We start from the raw sequence: 22,611 nt of genomic DNA on the forward strand, positions 1-22,611 counted from the left end.
GCCTTTTGGATGAAGCAGGGTTTGTTATCAGCTACAGAGAAACAGAGAGCGAAGAGCTGATAATCGCTGTGGACAAGCGCACCCATGCATGCACTTTTCATTCTCTCTCTCTCTCTCTCTCTCTCTCTCTCTCTCTCTCTCTCTCTCTCTCTCTCTCTCTCTCTCTCTCTCTCTCTCTCTCTCTCTCTGCATGGGTGGCATCAGATTCTATTTGTCAAATGTAATCTTTGGTATTTAGACAAATTAAATGGGTTCCATGCTGCAAAGAGGTGAAAATTATGCCCCATTAGCTCTGACAGATGACTCACAAATTCCACAAATTCTATTACGAGCTCAAAACACAGTCTCCATTAAACTGCTGTGTTTGTAAGCTGATGTAAACAGCTTTGTCTGCTCGTGTAAAAAGAACAGTGGACATTTGATTTATTCATAATATCCACTGTTTTTATGATTGAATATTTCTGCAGGGAAACTATCACAGAAAATTCTGAAACATTAAACATATTGTTATCGGCTGTTTGCACATTATGGGACTCTGAACTGGTTCTGTATGAATCAGGTGTATATGTACCAGCTGGTGGTGCTGCTGGAGGAATCGGGGCAGGAGCTGGAACTGGATTTGGACCAGGAGGCACTGGGACAGGATTTCAACCTGGAGGAGGTGGACCAGGTGGGACTGGTTCTGCTCTAGGAGGCTTTGGACCAGGAGCTGGTGGAGGTAGGAGTTTTTTCTCCCAGTTCTACTGAATATGACTTCATTTTGAAGCTACACAGAAACACTGGCTGACGTGTTTCAACTTAGGCTTGGATCGCTACAGGTAATCAGCATTCTTTTCAGATGCAGTTGTGCTCATAAAAATAGCTTAAGATTTAAGATTTGTCATCAATTATACAAGCACCATTTTTCATATGCTCTATACCTTCTGTTTAAATGAAATCAGTTACTGGAGGAGTTCCAGGTTACAAGCCATGCAAAACAGACGCTGTATTTTCATGTCTCACCGATAATGAATTCCTCATGCTGCTTGCAACAACAAGAAAAAAAAAATCGGGCCATAAATTTACCCGTGATATTTGGCTGCTTTCAACATTCTGTGTCATCTACATCAGTCTTTTGTGTTTTTAACTCATGATCATTCTATTCCTCAGGGGGCTACGGGGGTCAAAGGCCAGGTGGAGTGGGACCAGGAGGAGTGGGACCTGGTGGATTTGGACCAGGTGGAGTGGGACCAGGTGGAGTTGGACCAGGAGGAGTGGGACCTGGTGGATTTGGACCAGGTGGAGTGGGACCAGGTGGAGTGGGACCAGGAGGAGTTGGACCAGGAGGAGTAGGACCAGGTGGTGTTGGAACAGGAGGAGTAGGACCAGGTGGCGTGGGACCAGGAGGAGTTGGACCAGGTGGCGTGGGACCAGGAGGTTTCAGGCCCAGCAGTTTTGGTCCTGGAGGTGTTGGGATTGGTAAGAAAACTACAGCCTTGTGATATTTTGTTGACTTATTGAGTGAATTATGGATTTTCCTTCTGTTACATGTGACCTAACTGTCCTGATTGCTTTCTTCTTATAGGTGTCAAGCCTCCAAAAACAGGTAAGACTTTAAGGTCTGGCTGTTGTTTTATCAGAAACATCTGAAAAACAATAAAGCTCAAATATTATGAAATTTATGCACACACACACACACACACACACACACACACACACACACACACACACACATACACACACACACACACACACACACACACACACACACACACACACACACACACACACACACACACAAAAATCAACCTACTGACCATTCTAATGGCTCCAAGAGCTCAAAAGAGATTTGTCTTTGACTTAAATAGGAGGTGGCTATGGTACTGGTGGAACAGGTCTGGGTGGTGTAGGAGGAGGACTAGGACCAGTCGGAGCTGGTGCTTTTGGAGCGGGTGGTGTCGGTCCTGGTGGTTACGGAGCTGGGCCTGGAGGAGCTGGTCCTGGAGGAGCTGGTCCAGGTGGTTTTGGAGCTGGTGGCCAAGGCACAGGCATGATTCTTTTTTGGGGAGGGCTGGCACTCATATACATAGCTCATCAGAAACTGCAGATTTTTAGCACAATTGTCTGTCTTGCGCCCAGTGACAGGTGAAAGACATATATTATAAATAATACAAAACATAAATAAATAAATAAAGTTTCCAGTGAGACTAGTCATGAAAAACTTTCAAGTTATTATATTTATAATTAAATCTTCTCAGTCTCCTTCACACATGTTAACATTTGATTTGGCAAATCTGGATGTTGGTACAATAATTCAAGGCAGCAGAATAAGGACTGCATACATGCACCATTATTTCATATTTTTATTACCTTAAGTAGGGTCCCAGCCTGACCAATACAGACACATATAGTGATAAAGGCTAATGCATTAGGCTTTGCAGACTCTTGATAAAGGGCAAAAGGCATCATGTCAGTCAGAAAGACTGATGCGCTCTAGAATTTCAGACCCCTCTGTTTTTGATCCTCCAAATCATGGAGGTGACAACATCCAAACTAATCCTATATGTTAAACCTCAACTTTATGGAACCTTTTGAAATCCATCCATTGTGCCTTTGGGCAGAGAGTGGTTCAGCATAAGCAGTGGAAACAGACTCAAATGTCATATTTTCCAGTTTACCAAAGCCTGGCTATCCCAGCTGAATACAGTTTACATCCACATTGCACATTTATGTACACTGTGTGCGTGTTGCCTTGTTCCACTTTGAGGAGCGAGATGTAAACATAGTTCTCCTGGACAAGCAGCGAGGGGCATGCTTTATGAATAAAAATAAAATACAAAAATGAAAAACACTGCAAGCATATTCACAAGCCATATGTGAATATGCGGTGCAAATGAACACAATGACCATTAAATTATATTTCAAAGAATAAAGAAACAGAAGTTCTTGTGTGATGCTAGAAATGACCTAATTTGTATACGAAGCATGAAGCACAAGAGCTCTGTTTTAAGAGGATGTTGCAGGATTTTATTTAAACGTTGATGACTTGATGCAATAACATGCTTTACAGAAAGAGTCATCTACATGTTTTTTTTTTCATTCATATCTCCACAGAGGCTTTTGATTCCTCTCTTCAACCATGACATCACAGTTGTAACAGATTCAGTTACAGCCAAAACATAATTTGAAGGTTGCTATACATGCAACCTTCAAATTAAGGCCTTCAACTCTGGTTTTGTCTTGGGCAGACTTAATTATGTAACATTACAAAAGGGTTGAGTTGCACAAAATTAATTAATGTATGATTTAGTGTATGTATCACCAAGTTTTGGAGCACTAACTGTTGCTGCTCTACTTCTGTTCACCAGGATTTGGAGGCCTTGGAGCAGGAGGTACTGGGACTGGTGGAGGACTTGGAGCTGGAACAGGTTACACACCTGGAGGTTAGTGGTTTTCATACAACTGTATCAACTCTGGCTCTTGCTTGTGGGACATTTAGATGTTTACTTGGATAGCTGCTGGAGCTCCACATACCAAAGAAATACTGTACAGTTATGGCAATGTTCCATACAACAACAAGGCTGAAATATGATTTATTTCTTCCTCTTAAGTGGTTGATTACCATAAATGTGTATAAACTGCTTACCCTGAAGGATACATATGCAGAGAATAATGCTCTGTTCTGACACAGGTGGATATGGAGGTGGTTATGGACCAGGTGGTGTTTTTCAATACCCAGGAACTGGCGGAACTGGTCCCAAGCCTCCTAAAACAGGTAAATACTTTTTATGTTTATTAATTTACATTAGAAGATATAATACAGGTATAATACGATTGACCTATGATAGCATATCTTTTTTAGGTGGTGTAGGAACATCACTTGGAGGAACAGGATTTGGGCCTGGTGGTGCAGGGGTTGGGCCTGGTGGAACAGGATTTGGGCCTGGTGGTGCAGGGGTTGGGCCTGGTGGATCAGGATTTGGGCCTGGTGGTGCAGGATTTGGGCCAGGTGGAACAGGATTTGGACCTGGTGGTGCAGGATTTGGGCCAGGTGGAACAGGATTTGGGCCTGGCGGTGCAGGATTTGGGCCAGGTGGAACAGGATTTGGGCCTGGTGGTGGAGGGGTTGGGCCAGGTGGAACAGGATTTGGGCCTGGCAGTGCAGGATTTGGGCCAGGTGGAACAGGATTTGGACCTGGTGGTGCAGGATTTGGGCCTGGTGGAACAGGATTTGGGCCTGGTGGTGCAGGGGTTGGGCCTGGTGGTGCAGGAGTTGGGCCTGGTGGAGCTGTTGTCCCAGGAGGAGGTAAATAATATACATGAATTTATTGAACAAGAGACAAAAGCTTTCACAATTAAACCTTAACAACAAATAAACATTTAAACCTTAATAAACGTTAATAAACATGCTGTATTTCTCATTATCTCAAGTATTTTCTGAATTTTAAAGTGTCTGACATTTTAAAGTTCACATTAGGTTTCATGGAAAAATGAAGACAACGTGATGTATTGTTACAGAAAACATTTTTTCCTCTTTCAGTTCCAACATTGCCACAGACTGGCACTACTAGGGAGGGACCAGGTGGAAAGAGTGCTGGTAAAGCGTCAAAGCAAGTTCCAGGTAAACTCATGACTACCAAAAATAATATTAGTACTAAAGGCTGTACAGTATCAGTTTATAGTTTCAAGCAGAAACACTGATTTTTTGGGGGGTACTGTGTTAATATGATGTCACACAGGCATTGGGGTGCCTGGACTCTATCAAGGTGGATTTGTACCAGGCCAAGGTATGTACAATAAACAATATAATGTCACTATAAGGGACTTAGTTTACAGAAGAGTTTGCAAGTGTCATCCAGTCTTCTCTGATCAGGTTTTGGAGGCCGTGGTGTTCTCCCTGGCGTGGCTACAGGCACTGGTCTAGGAACTCAGAGTGGTATGTAAATGCACTTGGTAAATCCTGGAATATCTCATCTTAAAATAAAAAGTGCTGCCTTGTTTCTCATAGGGGCTGGAGTACTTGGTCAGGGAGGTACTGGACCAGGAAGTGCAGGCAGTAAGTGCCATAAAATCCTAAACCTATAAGCTGTGTAATATTATATGTAGAACTGTTGTGCATCTCAGATCTCAAACAAGGATTACAGTGGATGCAATACAGGGATTCTGTGTAAAGTGCATCTCTCGCCTTAGATGGTCGTGGGCAGCCGCTGCCTGGGATTTTTCGTGGCTACCCACTCATATCACCAAAAACAGGTGCACAGAAACAAGAAATGCAGCAAACACTTCAGCCACATGTAGTGTTACCAGAAGTCAAAACTTACTGTAACCAAAAAAAAAAAAAAAAAAAAAATTTTTTTTATTTTATTTGCAGGAGCAGGAAAATCCAAGAAGAATCCAGCCAAAGTTGCAGCTAAATACGGTAAAGACACAAGCTGATTTTCAACATCCTGATGTTGCAAAAGTAACATATTATCTTCTGACTGATTGATTGATTGATTGTTTGATTGACTGATTGATTGACTGATTGATTGATTGATTGATTGACTGATTGATTGACTGATTGATTACCCTTTAATTCAAACATATAAAACAACCAATATATACATATACACACATACTGGCATATACATATATCCATATACACATGTGCGCAGACAATATCAAAGAAAATCTACATGACTTTAAATAACTCAACTAAAGTCTGAAATGGAATAGGAAGAAGTATGTACTTGTTAATCCCTACCCCATGTTCAACACTCTACCAATGTCTGATAAATAAATAAATACTCTTCTTAATTGTTAATTTGGAGGTGGAGGTGGAGCTGGAGGTGCACTTGGTCAGGGAGGCACTTTGGGGGGTGGGGTTGGAAGACTCCCTGGAGGCGGTGGGGGACTTACACCTGGTTTAGGTGGCGGAGCGGGTACAAGAACTGGACCTGGATTTGGAGGAGGAGTTGGAACAGGAACTGGACCTGGATTTGGAGGCGGAGGCGGAGTTGGAACAGGGGGTGTCCCTGGAAGCGGCATACCTGGCTTAGGTAATTCTGAACACCTGAAAACCGAGTTACCACCTCGTATATATCCACCAGGAAATTTTTTATTCATAAATGTTAGTTACCAATTCTATAAACACACCAACTAAACAATGAAAAATTATTAGAACTATTGAAATTAAATATGTTTGAAATGGTATTTTGTATTTTAGTAACTATGTATACTGACATTGTTCTGCCACATAGGTTTTGGTCCAGGCTCAGCCAAAGCACGCAAATATGGTGAGACATATTTCTACATTTCCATAAAATACCCAAATTACATGAAGAATATATATTGTAAGCACACTCACAGTGCCTTGAATTTATCCAGGCAGTGGAGGCCTTGGAACTGGAGTTGGTCTCGGCACTGCAGGAGGGCCTGGTTCTGGGACTGGGACAGGTGGGGCAGGTGGTGGTTATGGTTTTGGTCCAGGTGGCACAGGTACCGGCACTTCGGGAGGACTTGGAGGTGGAATACTTGGAGGAGGCGGCCTTGGCACAGGTGTGGGACCTGGCTCCGGGGTTGGTTTTGGTCCAGGTGGTACTGGCACTGGAACAGGTGGTCTTGGCTATGGCCCTGGGGGTGTTGGCACTGCACCAGGTGGTCTTGGCTATGGTCCTGTGGGTGTTGGTGCTGGAACAGCAGGAACAGGACCTGGGGGTAATTATGAATCAGCAGATGTACAGTTATAATAACTAACTATTCATGAATTATATCATACACTACTAACAGCAACAAATTGCATGCAGTAATTAAACCAACTATATTACATTACCAAAGACATAAATATGCATAAATACTATAATTTTATTTCAGGGTTTGATGCCAGTGCCAAAGCTCGTAAATATGGTAAGAATAACATGATTATTCTAATTATTGTAGATTAATGAACAAAATAAACAAGAACTGCTAAAATATAAATTTTCTCCTAAAAGGCATGTTAAGTGGGGCGCTTGGAGGTCCAGGAACAGGTAGTGGAGCAGTCAGACCTGGTGGTGCTGGTACTGGAGTTGGATCTGTTGGAGTCGGCACTGGCTATGGCCCAGGTGGAGTTGGACCCGGTGGAGTCGGCACTGGCTATGGCCCAGGTGGAGTTGGACCCGGTGGAGTGGGCACTGGCTATGGCCCAGGTGGAATTGGACCCGGTGGAGTGGGCACTGGCTATGGCCCAGGTGGAGTTGGACCGGGTGGAGTCGGCACTGGCTATGGCCCAGGTGGAGTTGGACCCGGTGGAGTGAGCACTGGCTATGGCCCAGGTGGAGTTGGACCCGGTGGAGTGGGCACTGGCTATGGCCCAGGTGGAGTTGGACCCGGTGGAGTCGGCACTGGCTATGGCCCAGGTGGATTTGGACCCGGTGGAGTGGGCACTGGCTATGGCCCAGGTGGAGTTGGACCCGGTGGTGCTGGATATGGACCTGGAGGTAAGATAAAAGGAGGCATGTCAGAATTAAAATGGGTCCACTGGCTAATATAAAATTCTTAAAAATGTTGACATGTTTACAGGTTATGCTGGTGCCAAAGCTCGTAAATATGGTAAGATAAAAACTAACTTTACAGTATTTCATAAAATATATGTATATAAACAGATCATTCAAACAGAATATCCACTTGAACTAAAACAGTTATGCAGCGCTAATGAATGTTATTAATTATACCTTCAGCTATGAGAGGTGCAAAGAAAACATCTGGTAAGTTTTTGTTTTCTCATAAAATCCTGCTTCCTGCAGGTGTTCCTGGAGGTACCGGAGGTGCCCTGGGTGCAGGAGGACTTGGAGGTGGAACTGGGCCTAGTTCTGGGCTTGGAGTGGGAACAGGGATTCCTGGACAAGGTGGAGTGTCAACTGGTGGTGGACCTGGGGCAGGACTGGGGACAGCTGGTATACCTGGATCTGGTGTTGTGACAGGTGGTGGGCCAGGAGGATTTGGACCAGGTGGATTTGGACCAGGCAGTGCTGGAGGTACAGACATGAAAATATCTCTTTTACAGTTCCTCAGAAAGTACATAGAAGAACAAAGATTATTAAAAAATATCCACATGCAAACAAAAATACTCAAATAGTAGTAAATAAAAGTTATTTATTGGTTACATTTTTAATTTTATTTGTTGTTTTCAATTTTGTTAAAGTTGTTATTAATACAAAATGACTGACCAGTGCAGAGGACCTTTAACAGCTTGGTCAGAACTACAGGATGCAATGAATAATGCTGGAAATGTGCAGATCAAACATATTACTGAACATGCACATTTATATGAACTCCACACCTTTTAATTCCCTCTTTTTTCTCTCCCAGGATATGCTGGGAGACCCAAGTCTCTCAAACATGGTACAACCGATACATCACTGATGCTTACAAGAACAAATAAAATATACATGAGCATTAACAAAAGGAAGGGTTAAAACTGTCATTTTTAAGATTAGATGAATGCAATAATTTTATATTTCTTACAACAGATTTCTGTATGGATTATAATCAGTGGATTAAAGTCTGTCACGAGACTTGAGTCAGTTTTTTTCTTTTTTAATATATCCATTTTTAAGCAGCAACAATATTTAAAATACTTTTATGGTCAGAGTCAATTTGTTTGTTTTTTTAAGACTGAGTATATTTGGAGCTTTTGTTAGAGATGAACTATTCACACTCTTTTGCTCCAACCTATGACTTCCTGGTGGTGGTCCAGCAGGCTATGGCCCAGGGACTGGAAGAGGATATGGACCTGGTGGTTATGGACCTGGAGTTGGGACGGGTTATGGACCAGGTGGAGGCTATGGTGTAGGACCAGGGACTGGATTTGGACCAGGTTCAGGAGGCAATTATAATTTTGTTCAAAATACATTTTGCCAAACTATTTTGATTATAGCTTTTTAGAATCTTTATTATTATTAATATTTATTTACAGGTTATGGACCTGGATCAAAATTGGCTAAATATGGTATGAATGTTTTTGGGTTTGTTTGTTTGTTTTCTTTGTTGAATACATGATGGATGTTGAATCCAAATTCCTCTTAAAGCAAAACTATCTTTATTTGATTTTGGTGAAGGCCCAGGTGGAGCAGGCACAGGTGGAGTACTTGGAGGAGGGGTAGGACGTGGTGGTAAGTTTTTATACTGTTTATGACAAAGTTTTTTTTTTGTTTTTTTTGGGGGGGGGGGGGTTGTGATGATTCTTTAACCCCTTATTGGTTTTATTCATTTACTTTTTACATTTTATTTTATTTTTTTTATTTTGTGTAATTTTATAGGTGGCTATTGGCCAGGAGGCCCAGGTTTGTTTTCAGCAATGTCGCTGTAGCTCAGTCAGAGCCACATTAAAATTCTAAACAGTCATCTGTTACCATCTATGAGCAGATTGTACAACAAGACCTCTGCACTACACCTGGCCTGTAAATAAAACAAATCATCAGGTACATTCTGTAGTGAGAGAAGGCAGCAGGTGGAAGAGAGCCTGGAGAGATGGAGGTATGCAGCAGAGAGAAGAGGAATGAAAGTCAGTAGAAGCAAAAACAGAACACGTGTCTGAATGAGAAGGAGATGTTTAATAGAGAAGATGCAAGGAGCAGAGGTAGTGAAGGTGGATGAGTCTAAATACCTGGGATCAACCATCCAAAGCAACACACAGTGCACAAGAGAGGTGAAGAAGAGAGTGCAGGCAGAGTGGAGAGGGTGGAGACGAGTGTCAGGGGTGATTTGTGAAAGAAGGAAAACAGCAGGAGTGAAAGGGATGATTTACAAGATGATAGTGAGACCTGCTGTGATGGATGGTTTGGAGATGGTGGTACAGACAGAAAGACAGGAGTCCAAGCTGGAGGTGACAGACCTAAAGATGCTCAGATTTTCATTGGGGGTGACCAGAATGGACAGGATTAGAAATCAACTTATCAATTTGGCAATAGAGCCAAGGCTGAGATGGTTTGGACGTGGGCAGAGGAGCAATAGTGGATATACTGGACAAAGAATGATGAAGATGGAGCTGCCATGCAGGAGTAAAAGGGGAACACCACAGAGAAGTTTCGTGGATGAAGTGAGGGAGGACACACAGAGGCTTGGTGTAACACAGGAGGATGTTAGGGGTAGGGATCAGTGAAAAGAAGATGAAGAAGAAAATCACAAAAAGTGGGGGAGGGGGGTTTGTTTGTTTGTTTTCAAAATCAGCAAGTCAGGAAAAGTAATGCATAAACATTACACTCCCCATTTTTACTGTTTCTAATGTTTACTTTAAATGACTTTGTCTTTTCCCACGTTTGATCCTCAGGCTATGGCACAGCTGGATCTAAAGCTGCAAAGTACGGTAAGGTGTAGTTTGACAAGCCTGTGCCAAGCAGAAAATTAAGAGTAAACTTTATAAGCAGCTCTTTTGATTTTTACCTCTTTTGTAAACTGCAGGGCAACCCGATGGAGTTGTACCTGGGACAGGAACAGGAACCAGCACTACAGGAGCAGGAACAGGGACTGGACCTGGGGTTTCAGCGAATGGAACCACCACTGGCAGCGGCGCAGGGACAACAACCAGACCCAGTGGTGAGACTCTGTGTTAAGGATTAAAATTCATATCTGAGTCACAGTTAACTCTCATTTTGAGAATTTATGAGTGACAATCTGTTGCTGGATCAGGAGGAAGACTTGAAGACACAGGAGGCACACCAACTCCGGCAACAGAAGGTATTTGTGCAGCGTTATAGTAAACACAGAATCAAAATGCAAACATGTCACGTTTTACTGTTAACTTTTAGGGTTTCACTTTTATTGTGGTTGTTATTTGATTATTTATACCAGTTTTATACAGAGTGATACTTTCTAATCCGGGTTCTTTTATTATTCTGTCCTTTTCCAGGTGATGGTATTGACACTGTGATAGAGGGGTCTGGAAGTCCTGGTGGAGAGGGTGTGTGAAACTCTCTGGATTCTTGAGAACATTTTCTTATGTTGAAATCATCTACAGACTTTGTGCAAATGACAATTCTCACAATCAATCAGGTCAGGAGATGTAATATTCTGATGGTTGTAGAAGATGGTGCACAAACAAAGAAGCAAAACTTTAAAAACTTTATTTACACATATTTGTTCAATATAAGTTTCCAGATGTGAAAAGATTGCTGCATTATTATTAAAACAGGAGGTACTGGTGTCGGCGGCAGACCAGTGGGTACAGGAAGAGATGGCGATGGCCTAAGTGGAACAGGAATCCCCATCATTGGACCAAAGCCAGGTACTTTTGGTCACTCATGCTACGGATTCAATATACAGATATATGCATATGCTGATTTGTTTAGTTACTGGTTGAACCAAGAAATATTAATATTATTGTAAAAGTCTTGTTGGAAGAAGCTTTCTGTCATTTCAGCAGTGTTCTTTCCTTTTATGTTATGTAAATTATCTTTATATAACAGGACTCAATGGGACAACACTTCCAGGTCAGAGATTCTGCATGTTTGTCTGGAAGTCCTGCATGTTCGTTCATTTCTGTCCGAGTGTAGTCAGTAGCAGTGTCTTTGTCAGCTCTTTCATTGCTTGCCTGTAGGAAAAACATCTCCAAAACTATTATTTCAGATTTCCGCTGCATTTGCTGTAAATCAAAGGAGCAGCAGTTCTTAGATTTTGGGGTGGACAGTGCCACCATGTGGCCATTTATAAATCACTTTGAGGTGTAGAAGAAAGTCTCCAATAATTTTGGATAATCAGTCAGTAAACCATATAACAGACTGAACATATCTAAAGTCATATTCAAATACATGGTCACTAATATTCCACAGTGTAAATTGTTTGCAATATTCTCGCAGCTACCAACCTTGCAATGGACGACAATTGTCAAAATGCATTTATAAAATGCAAAAACTTGCATGAACTGATGACAGTAAAAGGCAATGAATATCTTTGTATCCTATTAGTGTTGTAAAGCATCAGAGGTGTGTGATTACAGACCAGCAAAGTGCCACCACAGTCAACTCCAACATCACTGCTGCATTTGTTGGGTGCAAAGAGTGTTCTCAAAATTACTTCAGTTTCCTGATGGGAAATTTCTATTTACTAAGCAAAAGGTCATAAAGATTATAGCTTAAACTCTGGTGACATTTTAGGGGACAAAGAAACATGTTCTAATTGTGATGCATGCAACAAATGCAAAGGAACAACAAATGTACTTATTTTCTTTGTATTTTAAAGAATAAAACTAATACTTTTCTTCATATATTCTACAGGATCCACTGGAGTGACTCCTGGTAAGTTAGTATAAATTGTAACAACACTGAGAAGTTATTTCGAAGTCTGGAAGTATTCTAAACAACAGTTTGGCACTCTGATTTCTTTTTAATATGGCTCACCTCATTTCTCCACTCAAATCCTGTCACAGCGGTCACTGAGAGTGAGTCTTTATCACAGCATTAGGAACAGAGGATATTGTATGGCAGCCTGACACTAGTTAACAACTGAAGATTGAAATGGATCCAAAGCATTTGCATGTTGCTTAATTGTTTTTGAATTATGCCTTTTCAAATAAACCTATACTGCTGTTGTTACAGTTGGTGGTGGAGCTGTGCAACCAGGTGGTATGTAAACCTCCATAAACTGTTACGCTATAATTGAAATTGCTACTGTCAGGATTTTTCTTACCACTGTTTCTTGTTTCAAACAGCTGGGGCAGGTGTTGGTAAGTAGGTCTCTGTGGCTCACAAAGATATTAGCAATCTCTGCAGTCACTGTCATATTTATCTGGCACTCTGGCAACTCTCCTGAACATTTCTGTCTTTAAAATTCAGGTGGGACAAAACTTCCCCCTACAGGTGAGATGTTTGACAATAAGACACAGTGTTTCCTTGTCACATTCCTTACAATATTATTCACAGATATTTCTCAAATTTTACCTTTTTACAGGCTCTGGTGGGGATCTTTCAAGTGGGGCACTGCCTGGAGCCAAACCCCTCAAACCCCCAGGTGCTTAAAATAGTATGCAAATTATCATTTGCAAATTAAGTTTAGGTATAACTTAGTTATATTGATCACATATTCGAAATAAAAGATGAGCAGTAGGAAAAGACTAGAGGTGAGTCACAAGCAAAAATGGCTACATAAAAAAAACAAACATTCAGACAGAATAAAGACTGTAAAGAGAAGGGTCAACTCACCTGCAAAGATGGCAGGTTATTCAACAGTTTGAGCAGTATGTGGTTTTCTTCTTAATTCTAATTGGTCTGTTCTTCGTCTGGGTTCTGTCTGCAGGTGTCCCCAGAGGTGACACACCAGGTGAAGGTGATGGAGAAGGAGGCCCTGATGGATATAGAGGTGGTACAACTGGGGGACTGGGAGGAGTAGGAGGGGGTCCCACCAGTGCAGGAGTGGCAGGAGGCGTTTCAGGTGGTAGAACAACAGGAAGAGGAGACAGCCCTGCTACTGGAACTGGAGTTGGCTCAGGAGGTCCAGTAGGAGGAACACCAAAACCACCTAAAGGTGCCCCTTAAATCAATTTTATATCTCTGGCATTTAGCCCAATCCAAGATCTTAAAAAAAAAATTCCACCCACTGGAGAAAAACATCTAATTTCTCTTCACATTTTTAAAATGTAGCATATAGACCTGATGGTACTATAGGAGGAGGCACAAGTGGTGGACCAGGAGGAGTGGGAGTAGGAGTTGGAAGTGGTCCTGGGTCGATTGGAAGAGGTCCTGGAGCAGTGGGTGGAGGTCCTGGAGGAGGTGGCTTGGTAACTGGGGCTGGCGGGCCCGGTGGAGTAGGAACAGGAGGTGAGGTGCACTTATGTTTTGGTCCCTAAAATATTTCTGTATCCACTCTAAACTTAAATCCCTGTGATACAGTAACACAATGATTTCTAATTTATGCACCATCTATTACAGGCTATGGTGCTGGAGTTTTACCAGGGGGAGGTACGCTAACTAAAATTACCTTTAACTAGCAAATTTATAAGTTAAACAACCAGCAGTAAAGAACATTTTGTTTTTTACTTTCAGGTATTCGTTACCCGACTGGAACTGGAGTAGCAAAACCAGGCAAAGGTTTATAAACTGTCAAATTATAATCTCCTCTTTTTAATTAAGACCTTTTTATATTTTTAGCTGATGTAACACAGTCCATTCAGTGTTTTTACCTTTCCATCAGCATATGGGACTTTTGGAGCAGGGGGCCAAGGTGGGGTTGGCCCTGGCAGTTATGGAGCAGGCCCCGGTGGCTATGGCACCGGACCCGGAGGTTTTGGAGCTGGTCCAGGTGGCTATGGTGCTGGGCCTGGTGGATATGGAACTGGACCTGGAGGCAGAGGCATTGGTGGAGGTCCTGGTGGTGGGGGGACAGTCGGAGTTGGAACTGGTCCAGGAGGTGTAGGTGGTGTAGGAGGCGGAACAGGAGTAGGCCCAGGTGGAATTGGTGGTGGACTGGGGGGATATGGTGGTAAGTTAACTTTGACCAAAAACATCCAATTTAAATAGTTTGTAACTTATTAACTGCTTATTTTAAATGCTCTGTTAACCAGGTTCTAGATATGGCACAGGCCCAGGACTGGGAACCGGCACCGGAAAACCACAAAAAAGTATGATAAGAATGGATGCAGAGACCTGGTACCAGAGACCAGAGAGAAACCTACACGAAGGCATTTAGGGAGAAAACTGAACTAAAACAATATTTGTTTTTTAGGTTATGGAGCAGGAGCTGGTGGTGCTGGGTTTGGACCTGGTGGCTATGGGGCAGGACCAGGTGGAGTGGGTTCTGGTCCAGGAGGTTATGGACCAGGTGGCTTTGTGCCTGGCGGCCCTAGTGCTGGTAGTTACGGACCTGGTGGCACTGGAGCAACTGGATTTATTCCAAGCGCTACTGGGACCGGACTGGGTGGTGCTGGGACAGGACTAGGTGCTGCTGGAACAAGGCCAGGCGGTATTGGACCAGGTGGTATTGGCACAGGACAAAGCGGCTATGGACCTGGTGGGCAAGTAAAACCACCTAAATCAGGTATAATAAGCATTTATCACTAACAGCATTTAATAAAGTAGTATATAATGTGAACCCAATAGCTGAGTGTTTGGGAGATAGAACTTTGGGAAGCAGATCCCTTGTCCAAATCCAAGCTGGGGACCATGCTGCATGCTTTTCTCCTATTTATTATCCTGGAGTTCTTATCTCTAGTATGCTGATGTAATAAAAAGGAAAAATTTAAACATTATTTAAAAATTACATTATAAGATATTCAAGCTGTTGCTTCCTGTTGACAGGCTATGGATCATCCTCACTGGGTGGAGCTGGCTTTGGACAAGGTGAGAATTTATACTTATTCACCTATAAAATGTGTTTTTGTCTGACTTTACAAATTACTTATTTGTCTTTGTATATAAAATCCAACATCTACCAGCCATTCCATATACTTACATAAATATCATTGTTTGAAAAGCAATAAATAACAAACAGTGCTGCCTGCACTGTTGTGTGTTACCATAAACTATGCATTTTATCTTCTTAGATTGCGCTCCTTTAATGCTCTTTTTAAATGTAAAGGCAGTATCTAAATCTAAATCCAGGCTGTGATTAGCTGAGCGCATAGTTAGAATTTGTGTCAGAAAGACAGTTTTTGTACTTTCTCTGCTTGCTTCAAATTAAAAACACGGCAGTGTTTTTTATTTCAGAGGCCTCTTCTCTGAGGCAGGTACAAACATACTGAAAAACCTTTTAAACATAAAACTTCCAGATAGACACCTCTGCCTGTTAAAACTATGCCTGCTTTTGTAAAACCAGGATAGGGTTATCAAAAAGCTATGGCTGAGTTTCAGGTACAGGAGTCAGACCTGGTGCGACAGGTACTGGACCTGGTGGATATGGTCCTGGAGGCTTTGGACCAGGTGGGTCTGGCACGGGAACTGGAGGCTTTGGACCAGGTGGTGTTGGCACAGGAACTGGAGGCTTTGGACCGGGTGGTGCTGGTACAGGAACTGGAGGGTTTGGTCCGGGTGGCACCGGCACTGGAACAGGAGGTTTTGGACCAGGTGGTGTTGGCACAGGAACAGGATTTGGACAGGCGGGCCAGGGAAAACAAAAACCTTTGCAATCTGGTAAGTAAGGATCATATAAGTTAGATGAAATACTGATGGAGATACCTATTGGAGGCTTCATGTTGTAAGAAATGTAGCCAGCAGACACTCATTTCATCAAACCTTTTTTCATTGTCTGTTCCAGGTTATGGAGGTGCTGGTTATGGAACAGGTGAGGTTTTAGGAGTAGGGATGTTAATGGACCTTTTAGACATTTATATGGTTCATAACTATGTTAATATGTTTGCACTTTTCTTCTAGGAGGAGGCTTAAGAGGAGGATATGGCCCAGGTGGAACTGGGGGTATTGGCTCTGGAGGCATTGGCCCAGGAGGTGCTGGAACTGGTGGTTTTGGCCCAGGAGGTGCTGGAACTGGCGGCTTTGGCCCAGGGGGTACTGTACCTGGCGGCTTTGGCCCAGGGGGTACTGGGCCTGGCGGCTTTGGCCCAGGAGGTGCTGGAACTGGCGGCTTTGGCCCAGGGGGTACTGGACCTGGTGGCTTTGGCCCAGGAGGTGCTGGAACTGGCGGCTTTGGCCCAGGGGGTACTGGACCTGGTGGCTTTGGCCCAGCCGGAACTGGTGGTTTTGGACCTTCTGGTCAAACACTCGGGACAAGAAAGCCCTCTAAATCAGGTTACGGCTCATCGGTGGGTGGAGCCGGCTACGGACCAGGTAAAATTCTCTGATACTCAAAAGCTTATGATAGTAACTGATATATTTTGTTATCAGACCCTCTACATTCAAAGTACTAACACTTGCATAAACTTAATGTGGGTCATGTCACGGAGACACTTAAAACTAATTCAATTATCCAACTCTGTGGAAGCATGAAACTGAGTTTCTGACTGGATCAACACTACCTTAAATCATGCGTAGGAGTAAGTAACAGCAAAAAGCCACAGGAACTGAATCATATGGTCTGGTTCACTACTGTATGTGGTGGTGGCTCAAGCAAGCAGTAACTCACACTATGTGTTTGTCATTCCATTAAGGTCTTGTTGTAAAATAAACAGAGATAGGAGCTCTTGTTACATTTATATACTATAATGTAGGATGGACTATTATGATTATTTTAGAAACCAAATAACCCTTTATTCCTTTAATAAAAGTGAACTACAGCCCAATCTGCTTCACTATTAAATTTGTTGTTTCATCTTGCTCTATTTACCTACTGGAAAATGTACATATTGTTGTATCACTTGTCGTTTATGTAATTTTACACACATTAATCACACTACTGTTCACTAGGAGGTGGAGTTGGAGTTCTTCCTGGTACTGGAACAGGAGGTGTCATTGGAGGTGGCACAGGTGAGTTGAGTGAATAAAAGAAAGTAAAACTTTAGCATACAGCACATTATAAATTTAAAAGGACAGCCTCTAATTTCCCTCCTAAAAAGCTGTTTTTTTTTTAAATACAGTAAAGTTAATACAAGTCTGTAAAACAATGCAGAACTCCTATGTTAAATTTTTATAGGCATCTATAAAATAGCTGTCTATATCTCTAATTTACAGTTTGATTAGGTGAAAGTAAAACTGTGAATGTTTCAGGGACTTTTCTGAATCTTTCTGGATTGGTAATAAGAATAAGGAAGTTTAGTTTATTTCAAAAATTCTCCCATGTGTCTCTGATCCACTGAATACAGTGGTGTTCATTTGGGCCTTACAGTTTCATAATTTTAGGTGAGGATTTCGATTAAGACCCTGTTAATTAAGGTGTGACCTTATTTCTCATTCATATCCGCTCATCTGTTTAGGCAGTGTAGCAGGAGGAACAGGTGGGGTAGGAGGTCCTGGGGGAATTGGCCAAGGAGTAGGAGGACAACCAGGTGGAGGACCAGGTCAGTTTATGTGAAAATATAGTAATTCAGATTATGCTTTTAATAGATTTGAAAACATCAACAAAATTCAGAGCACTGCACAGTAAACATGGCGCATCCTTAGCTGATTACGATAAGAAGTGCTTTGCAAGCTGTAATGTGTTCATTCTACCAGGAAGCGCTGGTGGTCCTGGCTATGGCGGGCTGGGTGTAGGAGGTTATCCAGGTAAGGTTTTATCACACATGTTCTCTTTCTAATACTCAGCATAATTATTTTAGTGCAATCAAACAATAAAAAAATAATCTGAGAATAACAGGAAACAGAAAATGCTTCTATCCCAGTGCTATTCTGAGATTTCTGAAATAATCCATTGTAAACTATCAGTTGTTTATTATGACTTTATCTTTCCTGTTATTGTTCTCTAGGGTATCCAGGGGCTGGACAAAAATGTAAGATAACTCACTGTTGTACACTAACACACAAACTGATATGCATTGCATGAACATATTATTATTTCCCACTTTCTCACTTTTCCATCTTATTAGTGAAATATGTTAAATGAAACAGAAGGATATTTGTGAAAGTAACCTATGCATGCTTTTATAATATGTAGTGACGATTAAGAATCTAAAACACTGTTTTGTTTTTTGTTTTGATTGTTTTTTTTTTCATGACCCATCAGCCAAGGCACAGAAGGCAGCCAAATATGCAGCCATGCAGGCTTTACTTGGAGCCAGGGGCTACAGAGGTAAAAGTCATAGCCATATCACTACAGTGTTAATCAGCGCACTAGAATTTAATGCACACACACACACACAACCATATTTTTTGCTTTGTTTGTTTTTTAACTAGTACATGCCCATGCTACAGTATTATCTGGCCTGTTCAAACTGTTACATTTAATCATACTGAAAAAAATAAAATTTTAGATGTTGATTATATGCTAAAACTGGGTCATCTTAGCCTGTTCCTAGTTGGTTGGTAGGCATGTATTAATTCCATTGTAGTGGATATAAGTGAAATGTTACTGTTGTGAAATTAAAATAATAGGATCCTTTCATAAGGTGCCGCAGGACAATAAAGGATAAAAATGGATCCTGCCAGGCAATGTGATGCTGTCATAAGATATAATTTATAATTCAACTTTTATGGATATAAATTAGATGGTACTGTTATGAAATAAAAATTATACAGTGCTTTTATAAGGTGCATAAATGCTACAAAGAGTTAATTTTAGCCTGCTGCCAGGTGGTTGCTAGGAATCATGACGACATTATAATGTGCGATATAGATAAGAACCTTCGAGAGCCTGAGATGTCCCTATGTGCCCCGTTTGGTTGCTCGACTCTGATGATGGTTTAAGAGCAGAAACAAACACATGGATGGACAGAGATTTTGTATATTACAGTAAGAAGATATGATTCAGGCACATTCAGTACTCATAACGATGACTTCTACTGACTTCAATTTTTGCAACTTGTAAGAAAATTTACAAAGAAACAGAAGTTCACATTACCACACCTCCCAGTACCCACCGTAACTGTAGAGTTGTTTTCACACAAGTACTAGACCGGAAATTAAATGGTCTTTCGCCTGCCAGTACAAAGTCCTCCAATGTCCAATTGCAACAATTTGTGAGAACAGCACAGGTGACAGTCTGCTGAATCTACGGCTGAGTGGTCAACCAATGTGCTGCCTCCTGTGTGCTGCAGCAACCTACACTAAAGCAGACTGAATACTTTCCAGTCATGAGAACACATCTGACAACAAGGGCACTGTGCTGACCTGCTTCACCCAACATTGAACTCTGGCCAGAATTATTCTTTTTAGTTAAAACTAAAATTCCTGCTTTGCAGTCGTATGCCTCCACCGATCTATCAAGTTGCAGGTTACATCCAAGTCACTCCAGAATCACCGTAAAGACTTTGAAGGAATTTATTAAAAGCTTTTCAGTCTGTGTTTGACCAGTAAAGTTTATTCTGGACAAAACGCAACAAATTCTAAAACATGGATACTTCATCCACCTCTTTAGCTTGGCAGCACTGATAATCTATACAACCGGCTACGCTTTTAAGGTGGATCACACACTGGTCCGCACTGGACCACCAGCTCAGGACTCACCTGAATAGGAGATCAAACTCTCCCTTTGTTCAGTAGCTTCAAGGTTTGAAGAAAAGTTGAAGAAAAGTGTTTTCATGATGTCATAATGCAACTGAGCTTCAGCGTATGAAATGTAACCATTTCAATTTATACTACTCAACCTTTGTGTAAAGTGTTGCCATAAATAATGTATTATGTCCAAAAAACGTGTTGTGTGAGGCAACAGTCATCTTTGTGATGACAGGATAGGCACACGTACATATAGGCAGACAACCCAAAATCTTAATGGCTCCAACCAAAGCTATCACCAACACAAAGGCAAAATAAGTCACATAATGTAACACTTTTTACTAATATGACAAAAGTTATTATTTCCCTTTAAAAAAATGACCTCTGTACACATTAAATTCCTAAAAAAAAAAGGGGGCAGAGCAGCTTCTAGAGTAAATTACCACACTTCTCTCTGAATTTATTGTAGTCTAAAAAATGGCTTCCAAAGAAGGGACCTGTCAAAAGTCAAACACCCACAAAAAACAGGAACTTTGTGGCTTTGTGGGAAATGAACATCTGACCCTTCAGTCTGAGGAAATATGTCATGGAAGCTACTCTGACCCAAACCAATAGTATAAGGTGTGACTTAACCACTGTCATTTATGTTGGGCTGGATGAAAAGTCTGACTCTCACTTAAACAATACACATGTTGCGTGCTAAGGGAAGAATAAACAATATACAAGTTACATGTAAAGTGAAAAATAACACAGTCTTTGTTCCGGTTTTTAGGAGCTGGCCGTAGGAGGAAGTGAGAAAGACCAACAGACAGGAAGTGACCTCATTAAAACAACAGTGGTGCTATTGCATGATCCCACACTGTAAATGTCTTACCTGCCACAGAAGCTAAAGGTTCAGCAAATCCCGCTTTTTACATGTTCATTTGCTTATGTTTTATACCAGGTTACAATGGTTCTCAGCCTGTTAGGACTCACCACAAGGTGATGGTGTCGACTGCAGATTGATGTGATGCGTCCCTGTTACATGCATGTTTTTTGTTTGTTTGTTTGTTTTTTTGTATCAGTGGTTTTACTTTGGTAAATTAAAAAAATGTCCTTTTCACAAGAATGTTCCAACTTGCTGTTCACATTTTTTTTTGCCCCTCAGTGAATATCCCTGCAATTCCAGATGAGAACCACACAGTGAGGGATCAGCGTATTTTTCATCAGTTTTTGTTTATCATTGCTGCGCCGAATATCATTTGTGTTCTTATGCAAGCGTCACCACGAATCCTCTGGGTTAAGACTGATACCAAGGACTCCCCCGAGGCAGCTCCTTCAGACCTGTCTGCATGCTGACACAATGTGTAAAGAAACACAAGGCAACACTTTTACCCAGATAGACTGGGCTATGTCTGCAGAGAGTGGTTGAGCAGAAAATTCACTGTACAGACAAAGAGATGGACAGCTGCTGTTGCAGGAAAAGATGAAGGTAGTATTTTATGCAGTAGTGGTAGATTTTTTTTTTAATCCTTGAAAAGCAGCTTCTGTTCATGTTAGCTGTACTCAGGCCTCAGTAATATCAATAAAGAAGCTTGAGGATCCGTACTGATACCACTTGAGGCCCACTTGTGAGATTCTTCCACTCCATTCACAACATAAAGGCACTGTTTTATAGCTGCATCACAATAAATGGTATAAATGTATAATTTGCTTATATTTTCATTGTTAGGAGGGTGTATTTGTCCTGACTTTCTGAAGGGGATTAGTTTTAGCTTTTACATTTGCTGTTGAGGTAATCATTTAAGCTAAATGTGAGGTAATGTGACGAGAGTACATGACATCTTAAGAGCATTGAATACTGTGTTTTCCTTCTGTTCATGAACCCCCGTTAACACTGTTGGGAAATTGTTCACGTTTACTAGACTTTTTAAATTATGTCGAGAACTCTATTTAGCCTCATTTTACAAAGTCAAGTGCATTATTACAGTACTAAAATATTTGAGTTAGTCATTTTGTGTGTGAGTGTTTTGACAGTTTTTTTTTTTTTAAACCCGTGTACTGCTATGATGAATATAAGTGCTTTGTTTTCTACATTGTCCTTGAATGTGTGCTGAATCACAGCACAATCTGTGATGTCAGTGGGTCAAAAGAGGGGGTGAGTGAATCTCGTCTTGCATTTGAGCTCGTGTGCATCTCGGTCACGTGGCTCAATGTGTGTGTTTAACATCTGTGCTTTTTATGTGGCCTTTGAAGAAAATTATGCACTTTTGTACGCTCTCTGACAATGCTCTCCGAAGTAAAGAGATGACCAACAATGGCTGCTTCATGTTATTATTTTATAGTTGCTGGAGTAATTTAGCAGCTTGCACAGGTAGATGATTTTAGCAGGCATCAACCACAAGGTAGTCTATTTAAGGAAAGGAAACAGACAACCGCAGCTTGGGGAGTTTTAAAAAAAAAAAGCAGAACGTCAGTCAAGCTTTGTGCACATGGTGACTCATATGAAGAGTGAGCAATTAGCTACTGATGCTTTACAAAATGCAAAAAAAAAGCAATGTAAAAGGGTTGCAGTGAGCAGGTGGGTACTAATAAAGAGTGGGTACTGCTGAGTCATCCTAATGTGGAGGACTCAACAAAACACCAGTTAGTGACAAGATATCCATTTGGT

General features: G+C 41.6%; 1 protein-coding gene across 1 annotated transcript; it reads left to right on the forward strand.

The window, feature by feature from the left end:
• The first annotated feature begins 969 nt into the window (after positions 1-969).
• elnb (elastin b) lies at positions 970-22,250 on the forward strand. The gene is made up of 52 exons (XM_030745573.1): positions 970-985; positions 1,150-1,458; positions 1,565-1,585; positions 1,848-2,027; positions 3,348-3,422; positions 3,671-3,754; positions 3,842-4,285; positions 4,520-4,600; positions 4,719-4,766; positions 4,853-4,915; positions 4,988-5,035; positions 5,170-5,232; positions 5,351-5,398; positions 5,790-6,017; positions 6,219-6,254; positions 6,346-6,675; positions 6,832-6,864; positions 6,951-7,436; positions 7,519-7,548; positions 7,743-7,973; positions 8,308-8,340; positions 8,696-8,815; positions 8,915-8,947; positions 9,057-9,110; positions 10,268-10,303; positions 10,399-10,533; positions 10,627-10,674; positions 10,847-10,897; positions 11,129-11,221; positions 11,403-11,426; positions 12,210-12,230; positions 12,531-12,557; positions 12,644-12,658; positions 12,768-12,791; positions 12,883-12,942; positions 13,228-13,455; positions 13,572-13,748; positions 13,860-13,889; positions 13,974-14,018; positions 14,122-14,409; positions 14,492-14,548; positions 14,653-14,964; positions 15,225-15,266; positions 15,777-16,055; positions 16,180-16,206; positions 16,296-16,706; positions 17,283-17,342; positions 17,789-17,872; positions 18,027-18,077; positions 18,278-18,301; positions 18,535-18,600; positions 20,734-22,250. The coding sequence occupies exons 1-52, from the start codon at positions 970-972 to the stop codon at positions 20,754-20,756; spliced, it is 5,832 nt and encodes a 1,943-aa protein (XP_030601433.1). The 3' UTR covers positions 20,757-22,250.
• The last annotated feature ends 361 nt before the right edge of the window (positions 22,251-22,611 follow it).

This window comes from Archocentrus centrarchus, chromosome 14, assembly GCF_007364275.1.
Source record: "Archocentrus centrarchus isolate MPI-CPG fArcCen1 chromosome 14, fArcCen1, whole genome shotgun sequence".
NCBI lineage: Eukaryota > Metazoa > Chordata > Actinopteri > Cichliformes > Cichlidae > Archocentrus > Archocentrus centrarchus.

What these genes read in the sequence shown, in the direction of transcription:
- elnb (XM_030745573.1), top strand. An exon ending in TGCCAAAGCTCGTAAATATG is followed by an intron (nt 7,549 to 7,742) that starts GTAAGATAAAAA and finishes TGCTTCCTGCAG; the next exon opens with GTGTTCCTGGAGGTACCGGA. An exon ending in CAATGGGACAACACTTCCAG is followed by an intron (nt 11,427 to 12,209) that starts GTCAGAGATTCT and finishes TATATTCTACAG; the next exon opens with GATCCACTGGAGTGACTCCT.